Source organism: Panthera pardus, unplaced genomic scaffold (assembly GCF_024362965.1).
Source record: "Panthera pardus isolate Hobbes unplaced genomic scaffold, ASM2436296v1 HiC_scaffold_17, whole genome shotgun sequence".
NCBI classification, from domain to species: Eukaryota; Metazoa; Chordata; class Mammalia; order Carnivora; family Felidae; genus Panthera; species Panthera pardus.
This window is the reverse complement of record NW_026526732.1, coordinates 36,143,336-36,169,677: the sequence shown is the minus strand read 5'-3', so window position 1 is coordinate 36,169,677 and position 26,342 is coordinate 36,143,336. Positions and strand designations below refer to the sequence as shown.

The following is a 26,342-nucleotide window of genomic DNA, read 5'->3' as shown; positions in this document are numbered from 1 at the left end:
TTTTTTTAATACTAGCCTGTTTTTCTTCCACTGAGATATATTGGGAGATATCTAACTTAGACACATTATGCACCTGAAATATCAGGAAAATATTCCCATCCCAGCATGCCATTCCTGTCCCCAGTAATTTAGACATTCTTCATGCTGCATTTATGTCCACAAGGGTAATAGTCCTTACATTAAAAACCAGCCTTCCAGAAGTGTTTCACCCTTGATGTAGTCCATTACTGCCTTTCCCTCTCTGACCCTGCACTACCTCTAACTCCCACTGTTTTTAATAAGCAACTCAAATGTGGTGAACGATCTTCTCTGTGCTGAGGGCAAAAACACCAACAGATACATGATAACATGGTTTGGAAGAACACACTGAAATAAGCCCATAATTCTAGTCCTAAAATACCCCATTGCAAACCAAGTCTTCAAATTATTTTCAAACCCTAAACTTTAGTCTGGTTCCTTCAGTCTATGAATTTTTCTTCTGCCATACCTGCTCTAATGAGACAGCAGATAATATATGTGTTTCTAAAGGCTGCTTTAGACAGACATGAGGCAACTGTTCATCAAATAACTAAAAATAACATCCAGGTAAACCAAAGAAAGGACAAAGTATCTCCCTAGGGGATGAGAGTATCTTGTAGGAAACTCTGAAGCCCAGCAGCCATTCCAAACAAGTCTCAGATCCCATTCCAGACAAAGATTAAGAGACAGTCACTTAAAACTTTTAAGTTTTGGAAAGAAATAGTATTTTAGATGAAGCAGTAGAAAATAAAAATAGACACCTCATTATATAGTGGATCTACATGTCCACAGACAACTCAAGGAAATGTATCAGCTACAATTGTGAAGGAGGGTGGTTCTGTGACAAGAGTAATTTTGTTATTAGACAGACAAACCATCCCTGGGATTTATTCACTCCACTGATCTCTAAAATGTCACTAATTTTGTAAGGTTCATGTGAGGATTAAGAAAATATATCATGTCCCTGGTAAAGTAAAAACCCTTAAGCCCCCAATAAGCCATAGCTAATGGTAGTAAATACCTTCATCTCAGAGATGCTTATCTGAAAAAGTGTTGAATGTGCACCAACCTGTTGTTTTCCAAGTGTCTCTTGGAGAGTTCTATCTCTAAGTGTTTTTCACAGAAGCCATCTTGACAGAGCTGGAGTGGTGAAGAAAGGGATAAGGGTAGGGATGTAGGAGTACAAAGCAAACAGATTCTGGGACCATTAGCTCATTGTGGTTGATTCTACATATCTGAGCACTGCGAAATATTATTTTCAAAATAAGAGTTCTATTATTTAAAAAAACTGAAAATCATAGAATGATGCATGACCTTACAGTTTTGAACTTGTAGGGTTTTCAGGCTCTGTCACCTTCTTAGAATCTAATGCCTATATCCGATACTTAGAAGTTTCCCCGTCTGTGTTAATGGACTTATGCTAAGCTATATTCTCTTACCCTTTCCCTCTCTCTCCTCCATGTCTCTCGGCCCTTCATCTCCCCCTCTAACACCCATCTCTCAGTTCTCCTTAGGACCACCACACAGCTTCACACACACACATATACACACTACCTTTAGTCACATTAAGAGACAATGATGAGTAGATGACAAAAAGAAAACAAACCAATATTTTGGCCTGATTTGCTCTATTCCTCTAACACAAACAAAACCAGTCATAATACTACAACTTAATATCTCTACACATACACATAACATTATTCCACCATCTCCATCATGTTCTGACTCTGGTAAATTTGCTGTCAACTACTTCTGTTCATTCAGATGTGTGAGATTTTGGCAGTTATGACCTTGTAGAAACATGTGTCTTGTTATCAACTGTCTATAATAGAGTGGTGAAAATATTAGGCAAGGTGATCCACTCATTTTAATGAGTGATTAAAGTTCCCAGAGAGATAGACTATAGGTTAGAAATAGTAAAGTCAATGCAAAAAACTCCCTTGAAATTTCTCCTCAGGTATATTAAAATGTGATACACTGCATACATAATACTGTTTAGTAAATTATGACTATAAGTCTTCTGTTATAAAACTAAGAGACTATCATCTTAACATAGCTGAAATTGTATTACCTATAAAATGCTATCATATGAATCAAATTGTGGAACCCAATGTTTTATTTGATTTTTAACTACATCACACTATCAGAAGAAAGCCAGGCACAAAATCATGTGACCCATGCACATTCCCTACTGAATACACAAACACATTTTGTCTCTCCAAATAAATATTTGGAGAAGGCAAGCTTCATTTTCACAATCTGGCTAATAATAAAAGTTTAAATGCTGAGATTCAAAAAATAAAAGGATATACAGTTCTAAATGTAATAAATTAATATAAAGACATATTTATTAATAGCATTGTTCATTCCTCATCCTTCTCTGTGGAATGTATTTGTTCTCTACATTTTAGTTTGGGGGTCTTGACAAAGGGGTACAATTGAGATCCAGTAGGTTCTTAAACTGCTGAATAACGCACCTCACTAGGTATTATAACAAAAGAGAATTGGTTTCTTACATCAGTCTTCAGATTAATTTAATGACAGAGGGCTTTTATTATTATTGCCATACACATAGTGCACGTGCATTTTATAGAAGGAAGTATAGTGATTTACATTATTGTTAGTGAAAAGTACCAAATTGGAGGTGGGATATGATGTAGTCATAATTTGAAATACTATCGTATGGGTTCTCTAAAGACTCTACGCTAAAATTTAATTAGTCACTTTACAAAAAGCTGTTAAATTTTTAAAAAAGCAGTTATAAACACAATAAAAGTACTGAGATGTCAATCATGATACCTTTTCTTAGATCTAGGACAGAACATACAGTAAAATGGTGAAATGAGTTTGTTTCATGAGGTCATAAGCATAAAAGAATATCTGACAAACAAAGTCACAGACACAGAGGTAATTTGAGATCAAAGAATAATTTCTAGTTCTATGCAACATCACTCATTCTCATTCCAGGCTTCTAAGGAGTAAAGATTCGGATTAATTTGATGTGCAAAAAGACAAAAGACAGAGGGAGAGACAAATCCTAAAGGGAATTCCTTCTTGGTAGTATTAATAACATTTAAAATTATATCTTAAATAAACAGGTAAGATTATAAAGGCAAAAGCCAAATATTAATCATTATGTAAAGTCTTCTAATTACATTAAAATGTGAACTGAATGTAATGTTCAAGACATGGGGTATTTTTTATTCAATTAAATCTTTAGCAGGGGAAAGAAAAATCTTTTTTTGTTTAATACTTGATCAAAGTATTTAAAACCACATTATGTCCGTTAACGCTTTTGCCTAAGGAAAATGAAATGGCGTCTTGGGAAATCAAAGATGAAAACAGTTTATGTTTATGAAGGACTTACAGCATAGTGGACAGAATAACACATACAAAGATGATACTAGAATAGTAATAGCTACAAGTGAAATACGTAAAAAGTACAGTGGGAAACATATTTGGATGTGAGGATAGAAGAAATAGAAGAGTTCCAAGCCAATCAGAAAAAATCTTCCCAGTGCAGCCGGAACCTGAGTAGACAGTGAGAATGCATAAGAGTTTGGTGAGTGGATAAGTAGACAGAGAACTGTCTATGCAGAGGGAAGAGAACTTCGACGGCTCACAGATGCTCAAAGACCATACTATCTTTGAATGTTGGGGCGGGGATCCAGAATGGGGGGGAGAGAGTTTGAGCCCATTTGAGATCTCCTCTGATATATCTTTTCTCTTAATCTATAACATTTTTAATTAGTTCAGTTTTCCCATAGCATCCCTGTGAACACTTTGCTGCAACTCTCATTATTTTGCTTTATTGCTTTGCCAACTCTCATTAATAAATAAGACAGAGAAAAGTACAGAGTTCACAACTGTACAAGTTTATGGTTTTTCAGTTTGGGCACAACTGTGAAAACATCACCCAGATCAAGAACTACAGTACCACCCATCCAGAAGCCCCTTCATGCCACTGTCCAGGCACCAATAATCCCTCACCCCTGCTGACCCCACCTGCAAGTAAATAAAACCCTGGCTTCCAACATCATCAATAGTTTTACCTGTTTTTGAAATTTATGTAAATGAAATACAGTACATATTCTTTCATGCCTACTTTCTTTCCCTCAAGATTATGTTTGTGAAATTCACCTATATCATATATTGCCATAGTTCATTCATGCACATTGTTGTGTAATGTTCCCTTTTATGAATGCATCATCATAAAAGCTTATTTATCCATTGTAGTGTTGACAGACATCTTTGCACTGTTTCAATTTGGGACTATTATAAATACTGGTGCATTTCTGCACATGCCATTTTTAGAACATGTGTACTCAATTCTGCGGGGCTTATACCCAAAATTGGATTTACTGGATCAATAGGTTGTATAAAGTACTTGTACTGATTTAAGCTCCAACCAGTAGTACATGAGAGTTTCACTTGCTCCATACTCTTACAACCACTTGAAATTTTGATTATCATCTTTATGCTGAGTATGTAGCAGTTTCTCATTGTGGTTTTAATTCACATATTCTTGGTGACTCGGTTGGGAAGATGCTCATATTTTCATATGATTTTTGGCCATTATCCTAATACCAAATGGCCTAAATTCACTCTTTTGCATACTATTGTTAATGAACTTAACAGGGCTTCCAGCCACCATCACTGTCAACTGACAAAGGGAGTGTGGAGGCTAGCAACTGCTGAAGAACATTCGAAGCAATTACTGATAGCAGTATGTCTCCAGGAAATAATTTTCTTCCTTCCTCTTTTCTTGTCTTCTATTCATCTTGATTCTTCTCTTATTCTAATCTACGTGCCCACCCTTTCTTCTTCCCTTCTGTGTTTCTGGTCCAAAAAGGTCAATAAACAAAAGCCAATAAAAAGTGTGCAAGTACTGTCTAGAGAGTTCAGTAGATCACTAACAAGTTTGTATCTGACACTTAGATTTCTTACTTGAGGGTTGTCCAATTTTTGAGGAGCTTTGTTTATTTTTTTTATAAATGAAACAAGTCAGCATGCTTGACTATATATTTGAAAATAAATGGATCATTCACCAAATCGTAATAGGATAAATATAAATATCTCCTTTTTTTATAACTTATGAACAATGTTCAATGAGTATTTTAAAGAAATACCAGAAGGAAAATGGAAAAAAAAAACAGATTCTCTTGTAAAAAGAGAACAATAAAAGAAGAATATACACAAGGGTGCTTTATTTCACTTTCCCTAAAGACCAAATACAAGTCACATTCGGCAAAAATAAAGTAGTCATGACCTTTTCCCTCTTCTGCATGATTAATTACTTAATGTCCTATTAATTGGAAGATGTGGCTGAATTTCAAACACTTTCATTTTCGGTGCATATCATCCTGTACTGTAACCACCGATTAAGCTGTTCATCAAAGGTGAGCCAACAAGGTCATCTGAGCAGTATCTCTTCAGCTATTCATTATCCATCTTCAATGATAATTAACAATGGTAACATTTCCATAAATCAACATCTTTCTGATTATTCTCTGATGATAAACAGTCAAAATGTGTGCATCTCAGCCCACCCCTTTTAATTTTATATTGAAAAAATTCTAAATATACCACAGAGAAAGCTCAAGTGAAATATTACAGAAGTTTCTTTAATTAAAATGTACGAAGAAAATAAGGCTATGTATCTTTCAAAGAAAAACATAAACCTACATACAAAACTAAAGTAGCCTGCTGACCACATAGGGGTCAGACATAAGAAGCAAAGGGTTTCAGCCACCTACTACCAATTTCTTCTTCTGGCAAGAAAATTATGGCTCAGGTCAGCTTCAGAGATAACCATTTATTTGCCTACTCAGCCATGCAAGGTGACAATTTAAACAGAAAGCAGATTTAATTCACCTTACTCTCAATACACGCATTACAGTGTGGACCAATAAAACAACTTTTCAGTGGATATAATTACTATATTCCAAACCATAATGTGGGAATGTAATTTTTAGGTTTGGTTCGGTTTACTTTGTATACTTGCTGTGTGTTGTTGTTTATTCTTGATGTATTTAACTTTTTGGCTTTTTAAATCATATTGGTTAGTAAATGCAGAAATGCTATTGGTAAAATATGCTTCTTTGGTTCACTTGTATTGACATTTTCATCTGCAATATCTATGTCTAAAACGGTCATATCTAAAATTCACTCACTATAGGAAGGTCTTTCTCAACTTGTAGAAAATTATTTATAAAGTATTTTTAAAATAACATAATAAGGGTACTGAAAACCTGTGTTAAAACTTAAGGTATTAGTAATAGATAATCGGCCTATCAATTACATATGATTATATCTTACTACACAGCATATTAATATATTACATTTTTAAACATTAGATTGTATGCTACTATATACACATGATTATAAAAAATATATATTTATAAATTGTACTTATTTCTAAATATTGGAAGTAAAATAGTTCATGCTTTTTACAATTGTATTTTATTATTCCTGTTTACATTTTCAATTTTTACAATTTAACAAGTTACTGCTAAACATATATACACAGAGCTTGGAATTAGTCCCAAGTTAATATGTAGAATTGAAGGCACATATTCTAGTCTGGTAGTACTAATAAATGACAGTACTATAAAATGATATGTACATATTATACCCTATGCTAATGTGTTTTTCACAAGTAAGAGAAAACACAATTCAAACTGGCTTAACCAATAAGAAGATGTATTATTTCATGAAACCAGAAATCAAGGGACATATTTTTGTCTCCTGGCTGCCTCTCCCCAGAGCCACTGCCATGCTCAAGAGCAGAGTGACGATGAGATAAGTTTTCTCCCCATCATGGAAAAGAAATCCTTCCTTTCAGTCTGATTGGACTAAACCTATATAATTCAACTGAGTAGTATGAAGTGAGCTGATCTTCATCTTAGATTATTTTTAAAGTATTTTGTTTGTTCTGCTTTTATAGGTCCCCCCCCTTGATTTTGTTTCCATTTTGCTTCTTTATTAAATTGAAAAAAAAAACAAAACACACAAATACTTCTATTTTTCCAATCAGAGATAATAACAAAGATACAGTGAGCATTCTTGAACACAAGATTATAGAAAGTTATCGAGGAAAAGTCAAAGTCAACAATAAGGCTCTGAGATGTGGTGAAGTAGCCTGACCACAGTAGTTTACTATAACAAATAACTGTGTTACACCCAAAGCAAGAAAATGCTACATATTCCAAAGCCATTCGCCCAACATTGGGAACACAGAATGATTCTCACCTTGAGGCATCTCAGGTGGCAGATAATGAGGTTCTTGGGCACTAACATGTACCCATTCGAAGTCATCATATAGATCCTGGTGGTAATCACAGGCCCCTGGACCATCATCAAAAGTACAGCCACCTGAAAGAAGAAGAGAAAGATTACCATTACATTCTACACAGATTTGCTAAAAATTGAGAATGTGCTGGAGAAGGAAAGATTATATTGAAATATGTAAAATGGCACTCTTAATAATAAATGGTACTCCTGTTTTTGACTATCCTCATTAAATTTTCATATAAAATGAATTTCTATCAGTAGTTGCTGTTTGAACAAGAAATAAGTTTGAGCCTCAGAAGGAAGGCTGAGGCGCAGATTTTGAAGAATAAAAAATAGTAGAGGGGGGCGCCTGGGTGGCTCAGTCGGTTAAGCGTCTGACTTCGGCTCAGGTCACGATCTCACGGTTGGTGGGTTCGAGCCCCATGTCGGGCTCTGTGCTGACAGCTTGGAGCCTGGAGCCTGCTTCAGATTCTCTCTGCCCCTCCCCAGCTCATGCTCACACTCTGTCTCTGTCAAAAATAAACAAACTTAAAAAAATTTTTTTTTTTAAATAGTAGAGGACACTTGTAAGTAAAGCTTCCCTGAAATATACAAACCACCTAAAATCTAAATAGATTGTAACAACTTCAGTGAGGAGAAGGGGAGAAAGGGAATGAGTGAAAATCATCTTCTTTCATAATGCAAGTTCAAAAAAGGTGAAGTTAATACTTAAGACTTACCAAATTCTTTGCTTTAAAAGAACACTTTGAAAGAACATTTGAAATAGCAAATAAAACATACAAAACTTTATGGTGTCTAAAAGTGTTTGGGGTCAGTGATACATTCTTCCATACTTTATCTAGATTACTTTCATAGAACTTAAAAGGGAAAAAACTAAAACATAAACCTGATCAGATTAGTCGATCATCACTATCACCTCTGCCACTTTATTTAATAACTTTTGTTTTTGTTTTTTTTTTAATGGAGGTACCCTTTCCCCTTTACATCAGTCATTTTCCTGGGTTTATTCTCTGGGGTAATTTTTTGGTATAAGTGGAATGATTACTTACTTCTGCTTCTCAACCTACATATACAGGCACACAAAATTCAACATACTTAGTTTATTCAACTCATGAAAATAAGAACTGGCCTGAATGTCTAATCTTGAAAGAAAATGGATTAGAACTAATGAAAATTCAGCAGTGGGTTTAATGAGAAAAACCAATAACCTATCTCCTTTCAAGTAAGTTATTTGTTTAGTTTCCATGGGGATCTTTGTGAAGAAAATCAGTGAATTCTCTGACCAAACAGCAGACTACAGAGTAGTAAACTTCAGGACTATAAATGCTTCTCTGCAAACAAGGAATTCACTTTTTTTCATCAAAAGTTTGTCAGTGTATATATGAATACAAGTACTTGCCAATGACAGAGACAAGCCAGAATCACCGGCAAAGAAGGCAACATCAGAGATGTTCAGATGACCTTATGGCCCTAATAACCTTTTTTCAAAAGCAGAACATGTCTGTGGGCATCATGAATCATTCTTATGACTACATCAATCCTTTAAAATAACCAAACTTCAGCAGCTTGAAAGCTTAATAATGTCTTTTAAATATGCCCAAAATAGCCTCTTTATCCATGCTTTCATGGAAGATGATGTACTTCTTAATTTAAAATTAATCAATGAAGAAAGGTTGCTAGGAAATGCATCTTCACATAGCAAGGGGAAAGTTTTTCTCAAAATATAATTTGCTATCACAAACTCAAAATGACTTGCCGCTTTGGAACACATGCCTTCAGGGCCCCCACTGCCCTTTATAATAGTGTGAATGCCCTCTGTATGTAAATTTAAACTACCAGTGGAACCTACGTTGCCTCATTTGGAAGACAAATGACCTTAATTGCTGCCCTTCATAGCCATTGTTAATTTTAGACTCCAGGATTCTGATTAGCAATAACCACTACAACTATCTGTACAAAAGAACTGGGTCAACCCCTACTATTTGTTGTTGCATATTACTGCCATATCATTCAAGAGCTTTGGAAATAGTTACTGATCCACTTGACTTGATTGATAAGAAAATTCTTAAAAGATGATTTTTTATTTTACAGCTTACAGTAAATTCTAATCTAAGAGGTACCATATATCTATTTACCGCACATAGGACATATCAATAAATTGTTTGTGAAAGATTTTTAAATCTTTTTGTATTTTGTATTTCAAGGGTAAGTACTAATGTAATATATTGAACTAGATAGGAAATTTTAAAAAGCAAGCAAACAAATAAAAACTGTTCCTAACCTGATGAATGGTATAGTGGCATAGGCAGACATGGAGTGAAGGAAGGGGGATAAATATATAATAAATATATATATTGTAGATATATGTATATATCCACACACACACACACACACACACACACACACACACACACACAGTGTGTTTGTTGTCTTATGAGGGATGGTAACAGTATGACCAAGGTCACAAAGAACACAAAAACAAATGAATTGGCTACCTATACCAAGGTTGGTTAGGGAAGGCTTCATGGATCTAGGCCTATAAAGATGAGTAAAGACAATGCTGGGCCAAAATGGAGATGGGACTAAAACTAGAGAAAAAGAAAGAGCAAAGGCATGCAATTCTAAAGAAACATGGGATGTTGGGGGATCTCAACTATTCTCAACAATTTCTTTGTTATGAACATGTAGGGGGACAAGGAAGAAACAAACCATAAGAGAAACTTACATACGGAGCAAACAGAGGGTTGCTGGAGGGGTGTTAGATGGGGGGATGGGCTAAGTTGGGATAAGCACTGGGTTTTATATGTAAGTAAGGAATCACTAAATTCTACTCCTGAAACCATTATTACACTATATGTTAACTTTATTTAAAACAAATAAATAAATAAATAAATACTTTTTAAAAATAATGAAACAAATATTAGAAAACTAAATATGAAAGATTTTAGATATAAAATTTTTAGATTTTATTCTGTAGTTGTATTGAAGCCATTAAATGATTTTATTCAGGAGTAAGGCAAAATTCAAGCCATGCTATAAATAACAACAACAATAACAATAGAAATAATAACTCTAGGGGCGCCTGGGTGGCTCAGTCGGTTGAGTGACTGACTTCGGTTCAGGTCATGATCTCATGGTTTGTGAGTTCGAGCCCCGTGTCGGGCTCTGTGCGGACAGCTCAGAGCCTGGAGCCTGCTTCAGATTCTGTGTCTCCCTCTCTCTCTCTGTCCCTCCCCCACTTATGCTCTGTCTCACTCTGTCTCAGAAATAAATAAACGTTAAAAAAAATTAAAAAAAAAAAAGAAAAGAAATAATAACTCTAGTAGCCATGCAGAGTTTAAAGAGGAATGGAGGAAAAGGGAGGTAGATGTTTGGTTTAGCCTTCCAACAGATAGGACATAATATATCTTGAGATAATCCCATTACATAACAATCCTGTTTACCATTTAAGGCTCACTAGAAAGTCTCACAAAGTCTTCTAATACATGGTCTTAAATACACATGTTCCTGAGTTTAAGAGATTTTTATACATAGCATTAATACCTACTTAAATGAGAAGTATCTTGGTAAGTTTCTAATTCATAAAAACATAACTCACGAATTTAAAGTTTCTCTGAAACTAGATGCCAGAACAAAAGGAGGAAATCCTTAAGTGATGTTCAAGAACTTTAGTTAGGCAGAGGGAATGAGAAATGAGTAAGGAAACAGCTTATGTTTCAGTTGTTGTATTTGCCACAAGTAACTACAATGAGTATCCGCAAATCATGTCAGAGAAACAGCAGCCACAAGTTTCTTGACCCTTGGAGTAAAACTACTTCTTTAGTGTCATTTCACAGATTGCCAATTCCTCTATAGCCATCAGTTAGCTAAGGGACAGACAGATCTATCACCGCAATGGTCTGCTTCCACGACAGCAACCCACTGATGGGGCTTTGCAAACTGTTCACCTGAAGAGAAAAATCAAGCTCATTTGAATTTGCCTGGATTTCTTTCCATTCCGAAGCTGCTCACTGAAAGAACTGGTACTGAGAAACATTAATATCCCAACCCCAAAACTCTACTGCCTCAACATCCAGTATTTAGATTCTTGAGTGTTTATTTAAATAGATGGTGGCAAACTCTATGAGAGAGCATGGAAATAGAGACCCTCTCTATTTCCATGGAATGCTGAACTCGAATCCTTTCTGACGTCAAACTTTTCCATAAAAGCCACTGTTGGGTTCATTTAAAACAAAGTTAAGGGGCGCCTGGGTGGCTCAGTCGGTTGAGCGTCAGACTTCAGCTCAGGTCATGATCTCATGGTTTGTGGTTTCGAGCCCCACGTCAGGCTCTGTGCTGACAGCTCAGAGCCTGGAGTCTGCTTCGGATTCTGGGTCTCTGTCTCTCTCTGCTCCTCCCCTGCTCGCTCTCTATCTCTGTCTCTCAAAGATAAATAAAAATGTTAAAAAATATTTTTAAAAAAAGAACAAAGTTAAATAGGTGAAAAATAAAAAGTCAGTAGAGCCCTGGACAGCTCTGAACATTTTGTGAAAGACATTGTTTTATTATTTTTAATTTTATTTAAATCCAAGTTAGTTAACATATAGTGTAATAATGGTTTCAGGAGTAAAACGTAGTGATTTTATCACTTACATATAACACCCAGTGCTCATCCCAAAAAGTCCCCTCCTTAATACCCATTACTCATTTAGCCCATCCCCCCACCCACCTCCCTTCCAGCAACTCTCAGTTTGTTCTCTGTATTTAAGGGCATTATTTTAAAAGATATTGCACTAGGATCTCCCACATTCTGTCCTCCAGGGCACCCATGCAGTCATAATTTTCTCACTGAGTATAACAGCAAGAAACATAGAGGATTTTCTTTCATGGCTCTTTACTATATATATAAAGAACAAGCTTCATTTAGTTAAAGGCACAGAATATTGTTCTTTTTATTTTCTTAAATAGTTTGGAATATACAAGGTTGTTTTGTTTTGTTTACAGAGAGAGCATGAGCAGGGGTAGGGGCAGGGGGAGAGAGGGAGGGGGGAGAGGGGGAGAGGGGGAGGGGGAGAGGGAGAGGGAGAGGGAGAGGGAGAGGGAGAGGGAGAGGGAGAGGGAGAGGGAGAGAGAGAGAGAGAGAGAGAGAGAGAAGCTTAAGCAGGCTCCAAGCTGAGCCCCATACAGGGCTCGATCTCATGATGAGATCATGACCTGAGCTGAAAACAAGAGTTGGATGCTTAACCAACTGAGCCACCCAGGCCCCCCAGAATATATAAGATTTTTAAAAGAGGAAAGTCCTGGACAAAATATGTTGCCAAATACAACATCCTTAGTACAGTTGTTTTATGATCTTCAAAAATGGACAAACTAATTTTTTCCAATTGTGAATTAAGCTGTGTTCACAAATTTGCTCATGTAAGCGATCATCAACTTTGGAATGATCTTTCTTCTGTTAAGAACACAAATAAGGATTAATTCATGTTACCCGAGGACACATACAATACTGAATTAAACTCTAAATAGATCATCTCTACCTATGCTAATCAGAAACCATAATACAAGTTAACTGGTATAATCCCCAGAACTCATTACAAAGAAGCCAACACATTTTTACACAAAAAAATTCAAAAGCATAAAAAAGGAACTTATTACTAAATATCTTAAATGTAATGCCATTTATAATCTGAGTCAATAAGCCTATTCCCAGAAAAACAGATTATTAGAAAAAGGGCAAAAATTGATGCCTTTATATATAAAGTTCATATTTCCTCTGAAATCTACTGGGATATCTTAATAGGTCTTTTTTTCCTTTCTCTCAACTTTACACTTCTGGGAATTACTAAGGATTGACAATGCCATGATCAATGTTCAGATATCTTACATCTACAAAATAAGCAATGTTTCTTCTCAATTTAAGTACTGAAATTCAAATAAGAAAAAAAAATCCAAATAGATGCAAAGTACGAATGTCTCTGAGGACATAAGTATGAGTCATGGGTCATAATACATTGCTCTGGTTCAATACTTAAAATGATCTACTGAAGAAAAATTAGAAAATTTATGAATTAGAATTCCTTAAAAGACCATCACTTCAGATAAAAAAAAATCTTTTGTCCTGCTGGTAATTACTGGTAACTAATTAGTATGTGAAAATATTTGAGCCTAGCTCCTTTATAAAAGAAAAGAACATGAAACACATTTGTGGAAATCCAAACCCATCATTTATTGATAGATACAAATGACTCTTAATGATGAGAGAAGAGCTCATTTCAAACACACCCATAAATTATCTGATTGTTCATCCCTAAAGTTCCATTTCCAGCCAAGAATATATGTTTAATATATATAATCCAACATTATTTAGCTTGTAAGACTTCTATTCAAATTGTCTATGATTCAAAGCAATGCTATACTCCATCTGACTGAGTAATCTTCCTTTAATAAGAGTGACTTAACCAGAATACAATAATAACCCAAACTCACTCCCCTCCATCTTTCCAGAGGCAATATTAAAATCTCTAAACTTCAACTGGTAAAACTTCAGTAATTTCAAGGAACTGGCAAACACCACCACTCACGTGGTAGGAGAGATGGTTTCTAGATATGGCAAGAAATAAAGGCTAAGCACATGCACAGCTTTGCTATTTTACTTCTTTGAGCTTCAGTTTCTACCCTAATAAAATCAGGACAATAAGAGCCATAGTACAGTTGTACGAAAATTAATGGCAATGCATAAAAAGCCCCTAGCATGTAGCAAGTTTTCTTCACAGAGCCCTTATTTTCTCATGTCCCATTCTTGACACTTTATTATCTATATATGCCATACAGATGCACACTTATGCACATATCTAAGTGCTAAACCTAAATGAGAAAGGAACTTATAGTTTCCATGTAATTTACCCAAAAAGTCTAAAGCGTTTCCATAAAAGCAGTATTACCATATTACCATCATCACATATGCTTACAGTTAGGAAGTACCTTCCTTTAGATCAGAGGTCAGTAAATTCTATCTGTAAAAACAAGTGAATAAATATTTTAGGTTTTGCAGGCTGTACCATTTCTGTCCCAACTATATAACTCTGTCATTAGAGCAAGAAAGCAGCCATGGACAATACCTAACAAATGCATATGGCTGTATTCAAATTAAATTTTATTTACAAAAATGGCTATAGCAGACTGGATTTGGGCTGTGGGCCACAGTCACCAATCCCTGGTTTTAGATCACTCCATCATAAGCACTCTTGAAAATTATAGGTAGTATATAGTCTGATTCAAAGCTTACACCCAAGGATCTTTGATTTCGGCACCACCTCCATATGGCTCAATTTTTTCCCCATATATCAAGATGAGGTCCACAGCCAGGAAACTAAACTGAATGGAGATTGAATAAGAGAACTACATCTGAAATCAAATTAGATTACCTGCTGGGGCAGAGATTCCTTTCAGAAAGTTAGAATATGGAAAAGCTAGAATATGCTCCTGGGTGGCATAGTCAGTTAAGCATCCAACTTTGGTTCAGGTCATGATCTCACGGTTTGTGAGTTCAAGCCCTGAATCAGGCTCTGGGTTTATGGCTCTGTGCTGATGGCTCAGACTCTGGAGCCTGCTTCAGATTCTGTGTCTCCCTTTCTCTCTTTGCCCCTCCCCTGCTCTCTTTCTCTCTCTCTCTCTCAAAAATAAATAATTATTTAAAAAAAAAAAAAGAATATGAAAAGGCTAAAGACACTTTCAAGGTCCTCTAAGTCTTGTTTCCAAAGTTTTAAGACACAAAGGGAAATATATTTTACATTGTGACTCAGTATATACATGCACACATGCATGCAAATATTTACATACAGAGTATGTGTAAAAAAACACACTTTTTCAAACATTTATTATCTTTTTCTATGGATCTCTAATCCAGTGCTCTTTCTAGAAGTGAAATAAAATGAAGAGTAGTTGCATGAATCAGGGAAGTAGCTTTGGAAAAAAAAGGCTAACAGTCCTTTGTCTCAAATACATGTGAGTACACGTCCACTGTGGGAGGAGACTCAGAAGACAGTTGCAAGCAATCCAAGTTTTCTATACCTAATTTCCAAGTCTCAAAGATAAGCCTCTGTGACACAGGCAGTCCTGACAATATGGATGTGACTTTATCAAACCTCATTATGGAGCTAATGGATGATTACATGCCAAACGGCCATAGATATGATTTCACACATGAAAAGAGGTTTATTTAAATACAAACGGAATATATTAATGAAAGGCACCGCACAGTAGAAAAAAATAAAATTGCCCAGTCACAGAGCAAGAAACTATCAGAGCTAAGATCTGAACCTGGCACTGTGGGTTCTTTACTCTTAACCTCTACACTAAATGGCTCCTCAAAATCAGGTGAGATTAGATATTTTCAGAATTATCTAATACAGCTCCCTCCCAATGGTCAAATCTTCATGACATTATTCAACAGAGAGCACATTATCTATCCCACCCATATGATGGCGTGGTAGTACTCCATTGTTAGAGAATAAACTATAGTAAACTTTGAACCACATCACACATCAAAGTCTCTCAGGTTTGAGGTCACAGATAGGAAAGGGTTGCTATTGCACCGACCTGCCAAAAGCCTAGCTGATTAACTAGCAACTTTGGCAAAGAACGTATTCAAATAGCGTGATTTAAGGCTTAGAATTTGTATGTTCGTAACACTCCTATCATCCTTGCTTGCTTGACAACCTTTACTTTTCACCTGATCTCCCCCCAAAGCATGTAAAAACAAGTAGGATTTCTATCTTTGAAAACATGCAAAGAAATTAAAAGCAATTTGTTCTGGCAATTTTTACAGTAGCCTTCACATTAATCTTAGTTTAGAAAACACGGTGTTTTTCCCCAGATCATTAATGTATTTACCCAAGTTTCTTTTCCTATTTTTTATCCTTTTATCTATCCCAGTAAAGCCTCATCTTTTTTGCTTAGTGTTAGATACACAATCTAGACAAACCCACTGAACAAAGTAATGGAGAGTAAATGTACTGAAAAATAAAATTCCCAACTGCAGCCATATTTACATTTCGGTAAAATTGGAAAACCACCCAAGCTCACATTTAAACATTTCTTTGCTTTGTTTTGTTTCTCATAGAGGGACTCCTGGTGGGCTCTACCTCACCCATGTCAGACACATCCTGGTTTACTTCAGCCATTGCTCCAGACTCCGCTCAAGCATGATGGGTAATAGATCATTTTTCATTTATGAAGGGAGTTCTGTGAAATGCAGAAGCCATGTAAAACAGAATTCTGTAACCCAGCCTCCCCAAGGAAGGGTAAAGATCGGCTCTGAGGCTTTGAATGTAAAGATTTACATCAGATTGGCAAAGGAATCTTAACTATACTCAAGCACATTTTTAAGAAGGTCAACAATTCAGTTTCATAAGACTTTCAAATATACTTCAAGGAAATAATAACCAACTAATTCAGGTAAGTAATTAAAATGCATCTCAAAAGTAAAAAACATTATGTTGCTCATTAATATGAAGCTCCTTTCCTATCAAAATCTTTCTGGATTTGGTGTAATGTATGTATAAGGCATACAGGCCAGTGTTCAGGTTTTTCAGTTTTAAAACACATTCTTAAGAGCAACAAGTCATGGTTCTTCCCACCATTATCTGTATTTAGAAAAAGGAATTTGGATATCAGCATTTCAATCAGTCCATAAACTACTGATACTGGAATGTATTAACCGATTTCTCTCATTCAAAGCATCATTTCTACAGTCAGTTTGGCCTCTCACCAGGACCACAGCAAACAAGCCACTCAAACAACAAACCACAAGTAAATCACTCCATGAATACTGAGTGATGTCAGAAACCATGTTGTCAGGACTCTCTGCCCCTTCCCTCATAAAGTAAGCATTCTCTGGGCTTCAACCAGAATTGTGATAAGAATGCTACCAAAGTCTTTTCCAGCACCAACTTCTGACCGAATCAGCGGCTGCAGCCTGAATCACAATAATTTCCTCTTCTCAAATTTCCTTTCTCAAGAGAGTGCACATGGTTACCATTTAGCGGAACCACCACATACAATAACGATTTCTCAGGCAACAAAAAACACTGCTACTCACAGACACTTAAGTGATACGTAAGACACTGGTCATTCCGACCTAATGGCGAGAGTCTTCATTGGGAGAATGTTGTGTGAGGTTTTACACAGGGCCTCACCAAGACTTAGGCCTGCCTGTATCTTTGTTTGCTCATCTCTATACCAACAAAAAGACAACTTGGTTTCGCTCTCCCCTCTCTACTTCCACCTACTGCATAGGAATGCTGTGCCAATTAATCTTAAAAATCTCTCCACAAGATCCTACGACATTAAAGCTAAGAGCTGTACACACTAAGGTAGCATTAAGCTAGAGTTTTAGTTGGGAAAACATCTAGGTGAGATCCTTATTTTTGTTTTACACTTACATGAAATTTTTCAGGTAATTTGACCAATAATTTGGAGGATTAAAAAAGGGAAGGTGAGAATACAATAATATCACATCATTCGTGGGCTTTTGTGAAAAAATAAAGTAGCTCTGTAGTAATAAATTCGGTTGTATGTCAGAAATTCATGCTACCACTGACTCTACTCCCCAGTAGAACTCCTAAAATGTAAACTACCACAATCCAACTACTCTTACATAATAAAAATATTTTACAGATGTTGACTCTGCCTATATTAGAATTTCAGATGAAATTCAAAAATATTAAAAAGTGCTTCAGTGCAAAAAAAGAGGTCTGGGCCTGGAAGAATAATTTAATAGACATAAGAAGTTAACTTTCTTTCGCTGCAAACTCAACACAGATCAGGGGCTCCTGGTGCCTGTGAATAGTAAGTATGACATCTACAGACGGGAAATAGCCTTGTCTCATCAAATTTAGATTGGCGGAAGCATTATATCCATTTATTTAACATTCTTACTTTAATTGTCCCTCTAGTTCTTGCTCTAAAACATAATGACTGACTTTAAATCTATCTAACTGCACAGCTTACTGATAAAGGCAAACACATTTCTTCAGAATGAAACATAAAAACCTGGAAATTTCTAACTTCAAATATGAGGGGGTGAGAAGCTGGCAAATAAGATTTGAATAATAGATTAAAGGCAGTAGCAGTGTGATGAGCATTTAAAGTCTAGAATCTGCTGTTCAGTAGGACAGCTTTCCTGCCTCACTTCTCAGTTCAAGTCATAGCTTTTATTTTGGAATTTTCAAATCTCTAAAAATAGATCAAATAAAAGGCATTATTACATCATGGACATCCTAGCAAATAATGAGTACAAACAAATTGCCCTTAATTAATGTTTCAATAAACTTAAGATAAGCCTGTCATGCTCACTATCCAAGTAAAGATGAATTACAACAAAAGCGTGCATTTTTTTTGTCCACATCATTTGCAAAATGTCAACGGATTGATAATATGTAGTATTGACAGTACATGGGATAACAAAGGAGGACAAAAGGTACTTTCTTTTAAGGGGACAATTTGGTTTTATTTATCAAAGTTTTTAATCACTTGCCCTTTAATTCAGCAATTAAATTTACCCTACACAACTGTTCACATATGCGCAGTCTGGAGTCCTACAAATACAACCCAGGACTACCAACACCCCCCAAAATGAAAAACAAATTACCTATGGGCTTTTCAACGACACCCAAAGACAACAAGACTATCTCCAAGCCCACAGGGCCCTTACAGCAATCGCGCACGCAGATAAAATCACAAACTTTGGACTAATGAACGCTAGTAAGGTATTATCGTAATTAATTCACATGAGGAACCTAATGCTGAACATTATCAACTGGTGAAGATAAAAGCCAACTTTCACAAGCAATATAGAATTTAGCAATTATTTGGCAAGTGTTTAGACAATAAAAATAACCAAAAGACATTACAGAGGTAAGGAAATGTTGAATCAACAGCACAAACGGTAAGAAGAAAGTGTCATAGGACATTCAAGGATATAAAAGTATCTGTTCCTAGCTACTAGCTCTTTGAACTAGCTATTTAAGCAGATTGGGAAAACAAACACAGGGAAACCACTTATGAGAAGTAACATTTTATGATAAACCATTCAAGATAAGAGTGATTATAGCAATAGCATTGTAAGTCGGCCAAAAATAAAATTATCTAGAAGAATGGCTTTGAGTATAACTTCCTAGTATTTTCCTGACATTTAATAACATAACTTAGCTCCTTTTCACTTATCACTTCAGCAACTTCAGACCTCATCTGAAAGTACAACCACAATGCAAAATAGACTAAGGTATAATAGAAAGCTAAACATGTCAAAAGCATTTCTGATACTTCGTCTGCGAAGGACAGGTTTCTAACTGTATCAGAGAATGCATTTATGTACATGTTTCCACGTGAGATGCTTGGACCATGATTGGGAGTATCTAGCTACTACTCATAACTGTATTTAATTCAAACATTTTCTAATAATCTATTAAATCTAATAAAATAAGTAGAGTAATCTGATCAAATAAAATCTATTCCTGGAAACAGCATTTTCACTTTGTGGAATATAATGCCATCAACTAGAGATATCACATGATAAACTTATTTGAGGAAATAGAAAAGGATCCTCCAACTTCAAGTACCTTCCTAAGTCCTCTTATCGCTCAATTTCAATTTTACTTTTAGTCTACAATTGAGATGTTAACCTAACTTTCACTTAGATCAATACAACACACAAAGGAAATAGGGCTGGAGGAACTAGGGCATGAAAATCATGGTATAAAGCAAGCAATCAGCTGATATTCCTAGTAGTTGCATTTGACTAAGACTCTTTCAGGAGATACTCTATAGAATAGCTAACAACAGGAGAAAGGGCCGTTGGGTTAGATAACTTAGGTGATAGAGACCTGAAGCAATGAAAGCATCCCTTGGGGGAAAGAACAGAAGGAGAGAGGGGGTTGTGCTGAAGACCAAGAGACTGAACAGTCCAGAGGTTGGAAGGGGGGAGGGGAGGGGGAATGAGGCCCAGATGGACGAAATAGTGGATAGTGGAGTTTGTGACCTCCTCAATCTAAATGGCAAAGTCCTAATTCGAGCATAATTGGCAGACCACTCATAATACCATGAATTGTGTAAAGTTAAGAATTTCTAGAACTGCCTGTATATACACAGCAGGTTTTCAGATCAGCAGGAGGCATTCAGATTCTTGCTCAACAGGTTTTAACTTACAGCCTGTTGAGGACTACCACATCTAAAAGGACATGTGTGAAGTTAGGAACCCTCTTCCTGCTGTGATCAGGTCAACAAGTAAATATCCCTCCCCAAAATGAGAATCATTCATCCGTTTATGGGATGCCACAGTCCACCTCCACCCTTCCCCTTAATAATCCACGAAAACGAATTGCTGTGTTTCATATTAGGATTTGTTTTTCATGTATTGAGGTATCTTGTAAAACAGACTTTTTGCTGTGGAAATATTAGCAATAACATGGTCATGTTTTCAAGAAAAATTATTTCTACCAAAACATCGAGAAGCATTAAAAGTTAGTGACTGGTCACATGGCTTTGCACCAAGCTGCAGCAATGTCTACAAAATAGTCTTGAACTGGGCTATCTGTGACTTCTTTAAGACCACAAAAGCTCAGTGAGTGAAAGGCTATCAAATCTGACTCAGTGGCATTAATTACACCTCCAAGGGTGAAGCGAGAATTGTAGGAGTTGAAGAATAAAATTTTATAGTACTATAAAACACTAGTCTAGAAGTCGCAAGGGAAGGGAACTGCGGGGTAAGTAATTGAAGGCAGGAGAGTTGACTTCCTGCCCAATCACTAACTTGGCTGAGCCCATAGTGGTAAAACTTTCTTCCCAGCCTTAAATTTATTATCACAGTAACAACTACAGCCTCCAAAGAAAAGCAAATGAACACACTCTTCTTCTTAAACATTTAAGATACAAAGTAAATCTCTCCAAATCCTGGGGTGCCAAGCATACCATACCTTTTCCAAATCTCAACTTTACCATAGAGAAACATTAGATCTAAAGCAGTCAACATTATTGTATACACTATACACCAGAACATACAAATATGTGTTTTCAGAGCAAGGAAAAGGAGATTTTTAAATTTTCCACCCCTAAAGTGAAAGCAGTTTTATTTCAATCCTACAATCAAATCTATTCTTTACATCTGAAGCTTCAACTAGATCTAAGTAACAGCATTTTACAATATGTGTCATTTGGTATGCAGTTCTGTTACAATCTTTAGATGCATTAGAATTCACAAACAAAACTCAGAAAGGCTTTATGAATCTCAAAGGGGATTAATGAAAATATTTAGTCAGAATACAAACAAAGTGCAACGCCAACAGTTATTATTAACATGCAAAAAATATTTAACAGAGTTCACAGCATATCATACTACATAAACATTAGTATTTTTTAATTAAAAAATCACATATATTCTTACCAAACAAAGATAACCACTGCTGCTAACATTTTGGTGTGCTTTTCTTACTACGCTTCCCAACTGTTGTATTTTCTAAATGCTTATTGATAATATTTAGGAAAGCCATTCACTTTTTTTTTTAATGTTTGTTTATTTTTGAGAGAGAGAGAGAGAGACAGAGAGACAGAGAGAGAGGGAGCATGAGTCGGGGAGGGGCAGGGAGAGGGAGACACAAAATCGGAAATAGGCTCCAGGCTCAGAGCTGTCAGCACAGAGCCCGATGCGGGGCTCGAACTCACCAACCGCGAGATCATGACCTGAGCCAAAGTCGGACGCTCAACCGACTGAGCCACCCAGGCACCCCAAGGCATTCACTTTTTTAAAATTTACAGTACCCAACCATTCTGCTAATGCTCTAATAATGTTACAGTTGATGTTCCTGGAACTTCTAAGTATAAAGTAATCTCTAAATAATGCTAAGTTTGTCCTCCTCTGCGTGTGTAATTATTTAAATCCCTAGGAATTCCTTAAACAATACTAGCAGTGGTGACGGCGAACAGATGCTAATTTATTAATGCTCTTCCTATTAGCTGGAGTGTTCCTCATTGGTTAGGTTCGTAAGTCTTTCCACTCCTCTTCAAAGCTACTTGAAAAGGGATGTTCTTGAGGCACAAGGCAGGAGAGTAGTGATAAAAGTGGTAACAGGGTCAGAGGAGGAAGAGAAATTGCTGTCACGTCAGCACAGGGCAACTGCAGCAGCCGGAAGCTACGGCAACCATAACGGCTGACGATCCTCAAGCGGCCACGAGGTTCCAGGCATGCTTCAAGAACTTTATGTGAAGTAATTCATGTAACCCTCACAACCACAGCAACCCAAAACGGTGGTACTAGTATTATGTTCATTTTACAGATGAAGAAACTGAGGTAAGCTTCGTGTACCTGAGGTTAAGTGATTACTTCAAGTCACACTGCTAGTAAGGCACCGATCCAGGATCCAAATCCAAGCAAAGTTGGTATTTCTGGAACTTCCTTCCAAGGGATGGAAATAAGCACTTCAAAGGGACGAGTAGCATCAAACTTGAGGAGAAAGCCGACAAGCACGCCACCAGGTATTACCAAACAAAAATACAGACTAAACAAGCAGCCGCAAACTGTAGGCCAGATACCACGGTGCCCTACAAACACTGGACTGAAACAACACATTTTTGCAAACGATGGAAAATCACAAGAGTTCCCTTAGGAAAAGCAGATTTCATGCTCCAAACGCTCCCATGTAGTCAAGTAATGGCTTCCTCTTGGTTCAAGAATCTCACAAACTTCTCAAGCCAGTGAATTTTAAGGAACCGATTGGCATTAGCCGTCTTTCACTCCCTTGTCCCCGTTCCTTCTCTGGGAGAGGGGAAGGAGGCATAGTCTCATTTTAGCAGCTGTGACTCAGCTGTCTACTCTACATGCCCACACCAGGAATTTGGACATCCTTTCAGAGATGCCATTTACATGAAATTGTTGGGAGAGCAAGGATCCATGCCTCTCTCTGTTAGCATCTATTTCATGTAATAAATATTTTTAACGCAGTTTATTTCAACATGTACAACCCCTACATTTCTTCAGTAGTAGACTGCATTTAATTTACTAGAACTAGTTATTTGAAGATGGTGACTATATTTAAGCCCGCCTACGTATCCCTAAAGGAGGACAAGGCAGGGACATTCTAACCTGACTCCAGATAGAGTTCAAAGCAATCCCATAAAGAAAGAGAAACACAATATCAAGGGTATCTGTCAAGTGTCTATCTGCATGGAGTGCTGCTCACGGAGTATAAAAAGAACATTCATTTGTACCTCAAGGAAGTCTACCTTAGTATTGTTTCTTTTGTTTGTTTGTTTGCTTGGTTTTAGGAAAATGCAGGGCTCCATTTGTTCTAAATGCTCATTTATTTAAAAATGAAGAAATCTGAAAATGTGAAGGGTTGCAAAAGATCCTGAAGGCATTGAGTACAATTCTCCACCCAGTATAGGAATGTCCTCTAGGGTCTCAGGACAGATGGTCTCTTTGCATCTGTTTGGATATTTTCACACCCTTTATCTTAAGGCAGGACCGCTGTGGTATCAATGGTATTCAACCATGATGGCTTTGAAATCACTTGGCCAAAGGGATTGCAGTGGCAGGACGCTTCTGAAAAATTTAATCTTTTCAAAGGCTACACTCTTCTGAGTGCAATGCAACCATTAGACTTGAGAACTGGAAAGGACTTTAAGGATCCTTTAAGCAAATGTAGCTTTTTGTTTAATCTAGACCATAGTCTAGGTTCAGTTAAGTAGGAAGGAGGTCTATAGGTGCACATATGTGATGCTTAACCTATAACAATCCCTGTAAAAGGATTATCCTTCCATTCTGAGCCAGCTTCTCAAAACAAAGCTTCATTTCCCTTGACATTTTCATATTCAAACTGATACCCACTTGTAACTTTTCTCTTTCCATCTTATTTAATTCACCTTAAAAACCCTGATCCAAAAGCAAAAACAACAACAACAACAACAACACAAAAGGACTAATAAAGTTAACAGGTCACTAAAGGAAGCAGAAACTATAGTACTGGGATTCTGGTGTCCCTTGGTCACAACTTGGATTAGCCTTTAAGAGGGACAGCATAGAGAAACATTCCATGTGATATTCCCCAAACTCTAAAGCACAAGCCTATTCATACTAAATATATTTGTAATATTAAGTAAAACAAATGCTCACAGAAAAAGGCCACATTTTCTCCAACCTTTACTATATTAAGTATCAGAACGATGAGGGACATCAAGATTTTACCCAAATCAGCTCCTTTTCTCCAGGTAAAACAAGTATCTTAGCTTCCATTTACACTAGGGACTCTCTAAAGTTAATGGACTTTCCGAGACTCAGCATATGATGAAAGAGAGCCTCTATCCCAGGGCCCTCCCTCCTGGAGTGTTTTTGGTTCCTGATTTGCACACCACCCTTGCCTCCACCAGCCAATTTAGTTGCTGTTGTTTTGTTTTGTTTTGTTTTGTTTTGTTTTGTTTGTGTGTGTGTGTGTGTACAAATGAAATTTCCTGAGAGTGGAAGATTTTTTAAAGACAGCAGATTCTGTATGTTATTAACCCAGTTTTTTTTCTATTTTATTTATTTACTTTTGGGACAGAGAGAGCACAAGCATGCCAGTGAACCAGCGGGGGAGGGGCAGAGAGAGAGGGAGAGACAGAATCAGAAGCAGGCTCCAGGCTCCGAGCTGTCATCAGCTGTCCCCGCTGATGCGGGGCTTGAACTCACAGCAGTGAGATCATGACCTGAGCTCAAGTTGGATACTCAACAGACTGAGCTACCCAAGGTGCCCTATTCACCTAATTTTTAAAAAAATGAATCAAGCACACGAGAGATTGGATTGCTTTGCCACTACTTATTTTCAAAACCTCATCTTCTGAGGGAAATTAGTTCCTTTATTGCTCTGCCCAGTTGATCTAATGCAACAGAGCCATTTCTAAGCTTTTCAAAATGCAGTTTAGAATATTAGAAACCAAACACTTCAAGAAAAGATCATATTTTTTTAAAAAGAAGGAAACCTAAGTATTTTTTGTAAATCCCATATTATATGTCAGACAACGTAGGGGGTACTTTCATCTACTATTTACAATCACTTCATTTCATTTTATATTATTGAACTTAATATTTACAAATGTTAATGCCTATCCTTTTTCATTTAATGTGAATATTTAATTTCATTTAATATTTACAAATACTGTAAGTGAACCTGTTCTCATTTTACAGTTCAGAAAACCCAAGAGGCAAAGGATTCATCGATTTTGCTCAGGACACATGGCTGTTAATTGGAAAACTGAAACCTGTATCTGTCTGATAACAAAGCTTGTGCACTTTTCAATCCCCCTGAAAAACAAAAGCAGCCAGGCTCCCGATGCCATACGGCGGAATGAGGACATGGCAGGGGCTCTTCGAAAGCACACAGTCTAGATGAGGTAAGTGGGACTAACCTAATCTCACTGTTTCTCTGATAAAATGTTTTTTTATTTCTGCGCACTTGCTCACATGATTCAAGAGTCAGCACGACATGGCAGAGCTATTCTCAGCATGTCACTTCCCAAACCTCCATCCCAGCAATCCCAGGATTCTCTAATGCCAAGGCTTCCATGTGTGTGTCTGGGGGCGGGAGGAGGACTTTCCTTTAAGAAATATTGTATTTAATCTTTTTTTTTCTTAAAGGTTTATTTAATCTGGGGAGAGACAGACAGACTGTGAGCAGGGGAAGGGCAGAGAGAGAGAGGCAGATACAGAATCTGAAGCAGGCTGCAGGCTCTGAGCTGTCGGCACAGAGCCCGACGCGGGGCTCAAACTCACGAACCATGAGATCGTGACCTGAGCCAAAGTCAGACACTTAACCGACTGAGCCACCCAGGCACCCCAGGAAATAATGTATTTATTCTTAAGAAAAATCTGGGGGCGGGAGCACCTTGGTAGCTCAGTCGGTTAAGTGTCCAACTCTTAGATTTCAGCTCCGGTCATGATCTCATGGTTCATGAGTTTGAACCCCCACATCAGGCTCTGCGCTGACAGTGTGGAGCCTGTTTGGGATTCTCTGACTCCCTCTCTCTCT

General features: G+C 36.9%; 1 protein-coding gene across 12 annotated transcripts in view; it reads right to left on the bottom strand.

The window, feature by feature from the left end:
* PTPRK (protein tyrosine phosphatase receptor type K) overlaps positions 1-26,342 on the bottom strand; it is a 557,535-nt gene that overhangs the window by 417,536 nt on the left and 113,657 nt on the right. For all 12 annotated transcript variants that reach the window (XM_053904511.1, XM_053904504.1, XM_053904506.1 and 9 more), the window contains exon 2: positions 7,270-7,392. In XM_053904511.1, coding sequence (XP_053760486.1) covers positions 7,270-7,392 — 123 coding nt within the window. The remainder of the gene's footprint in view (positions 1-7,269; positions 7,393-26,342) is intronic.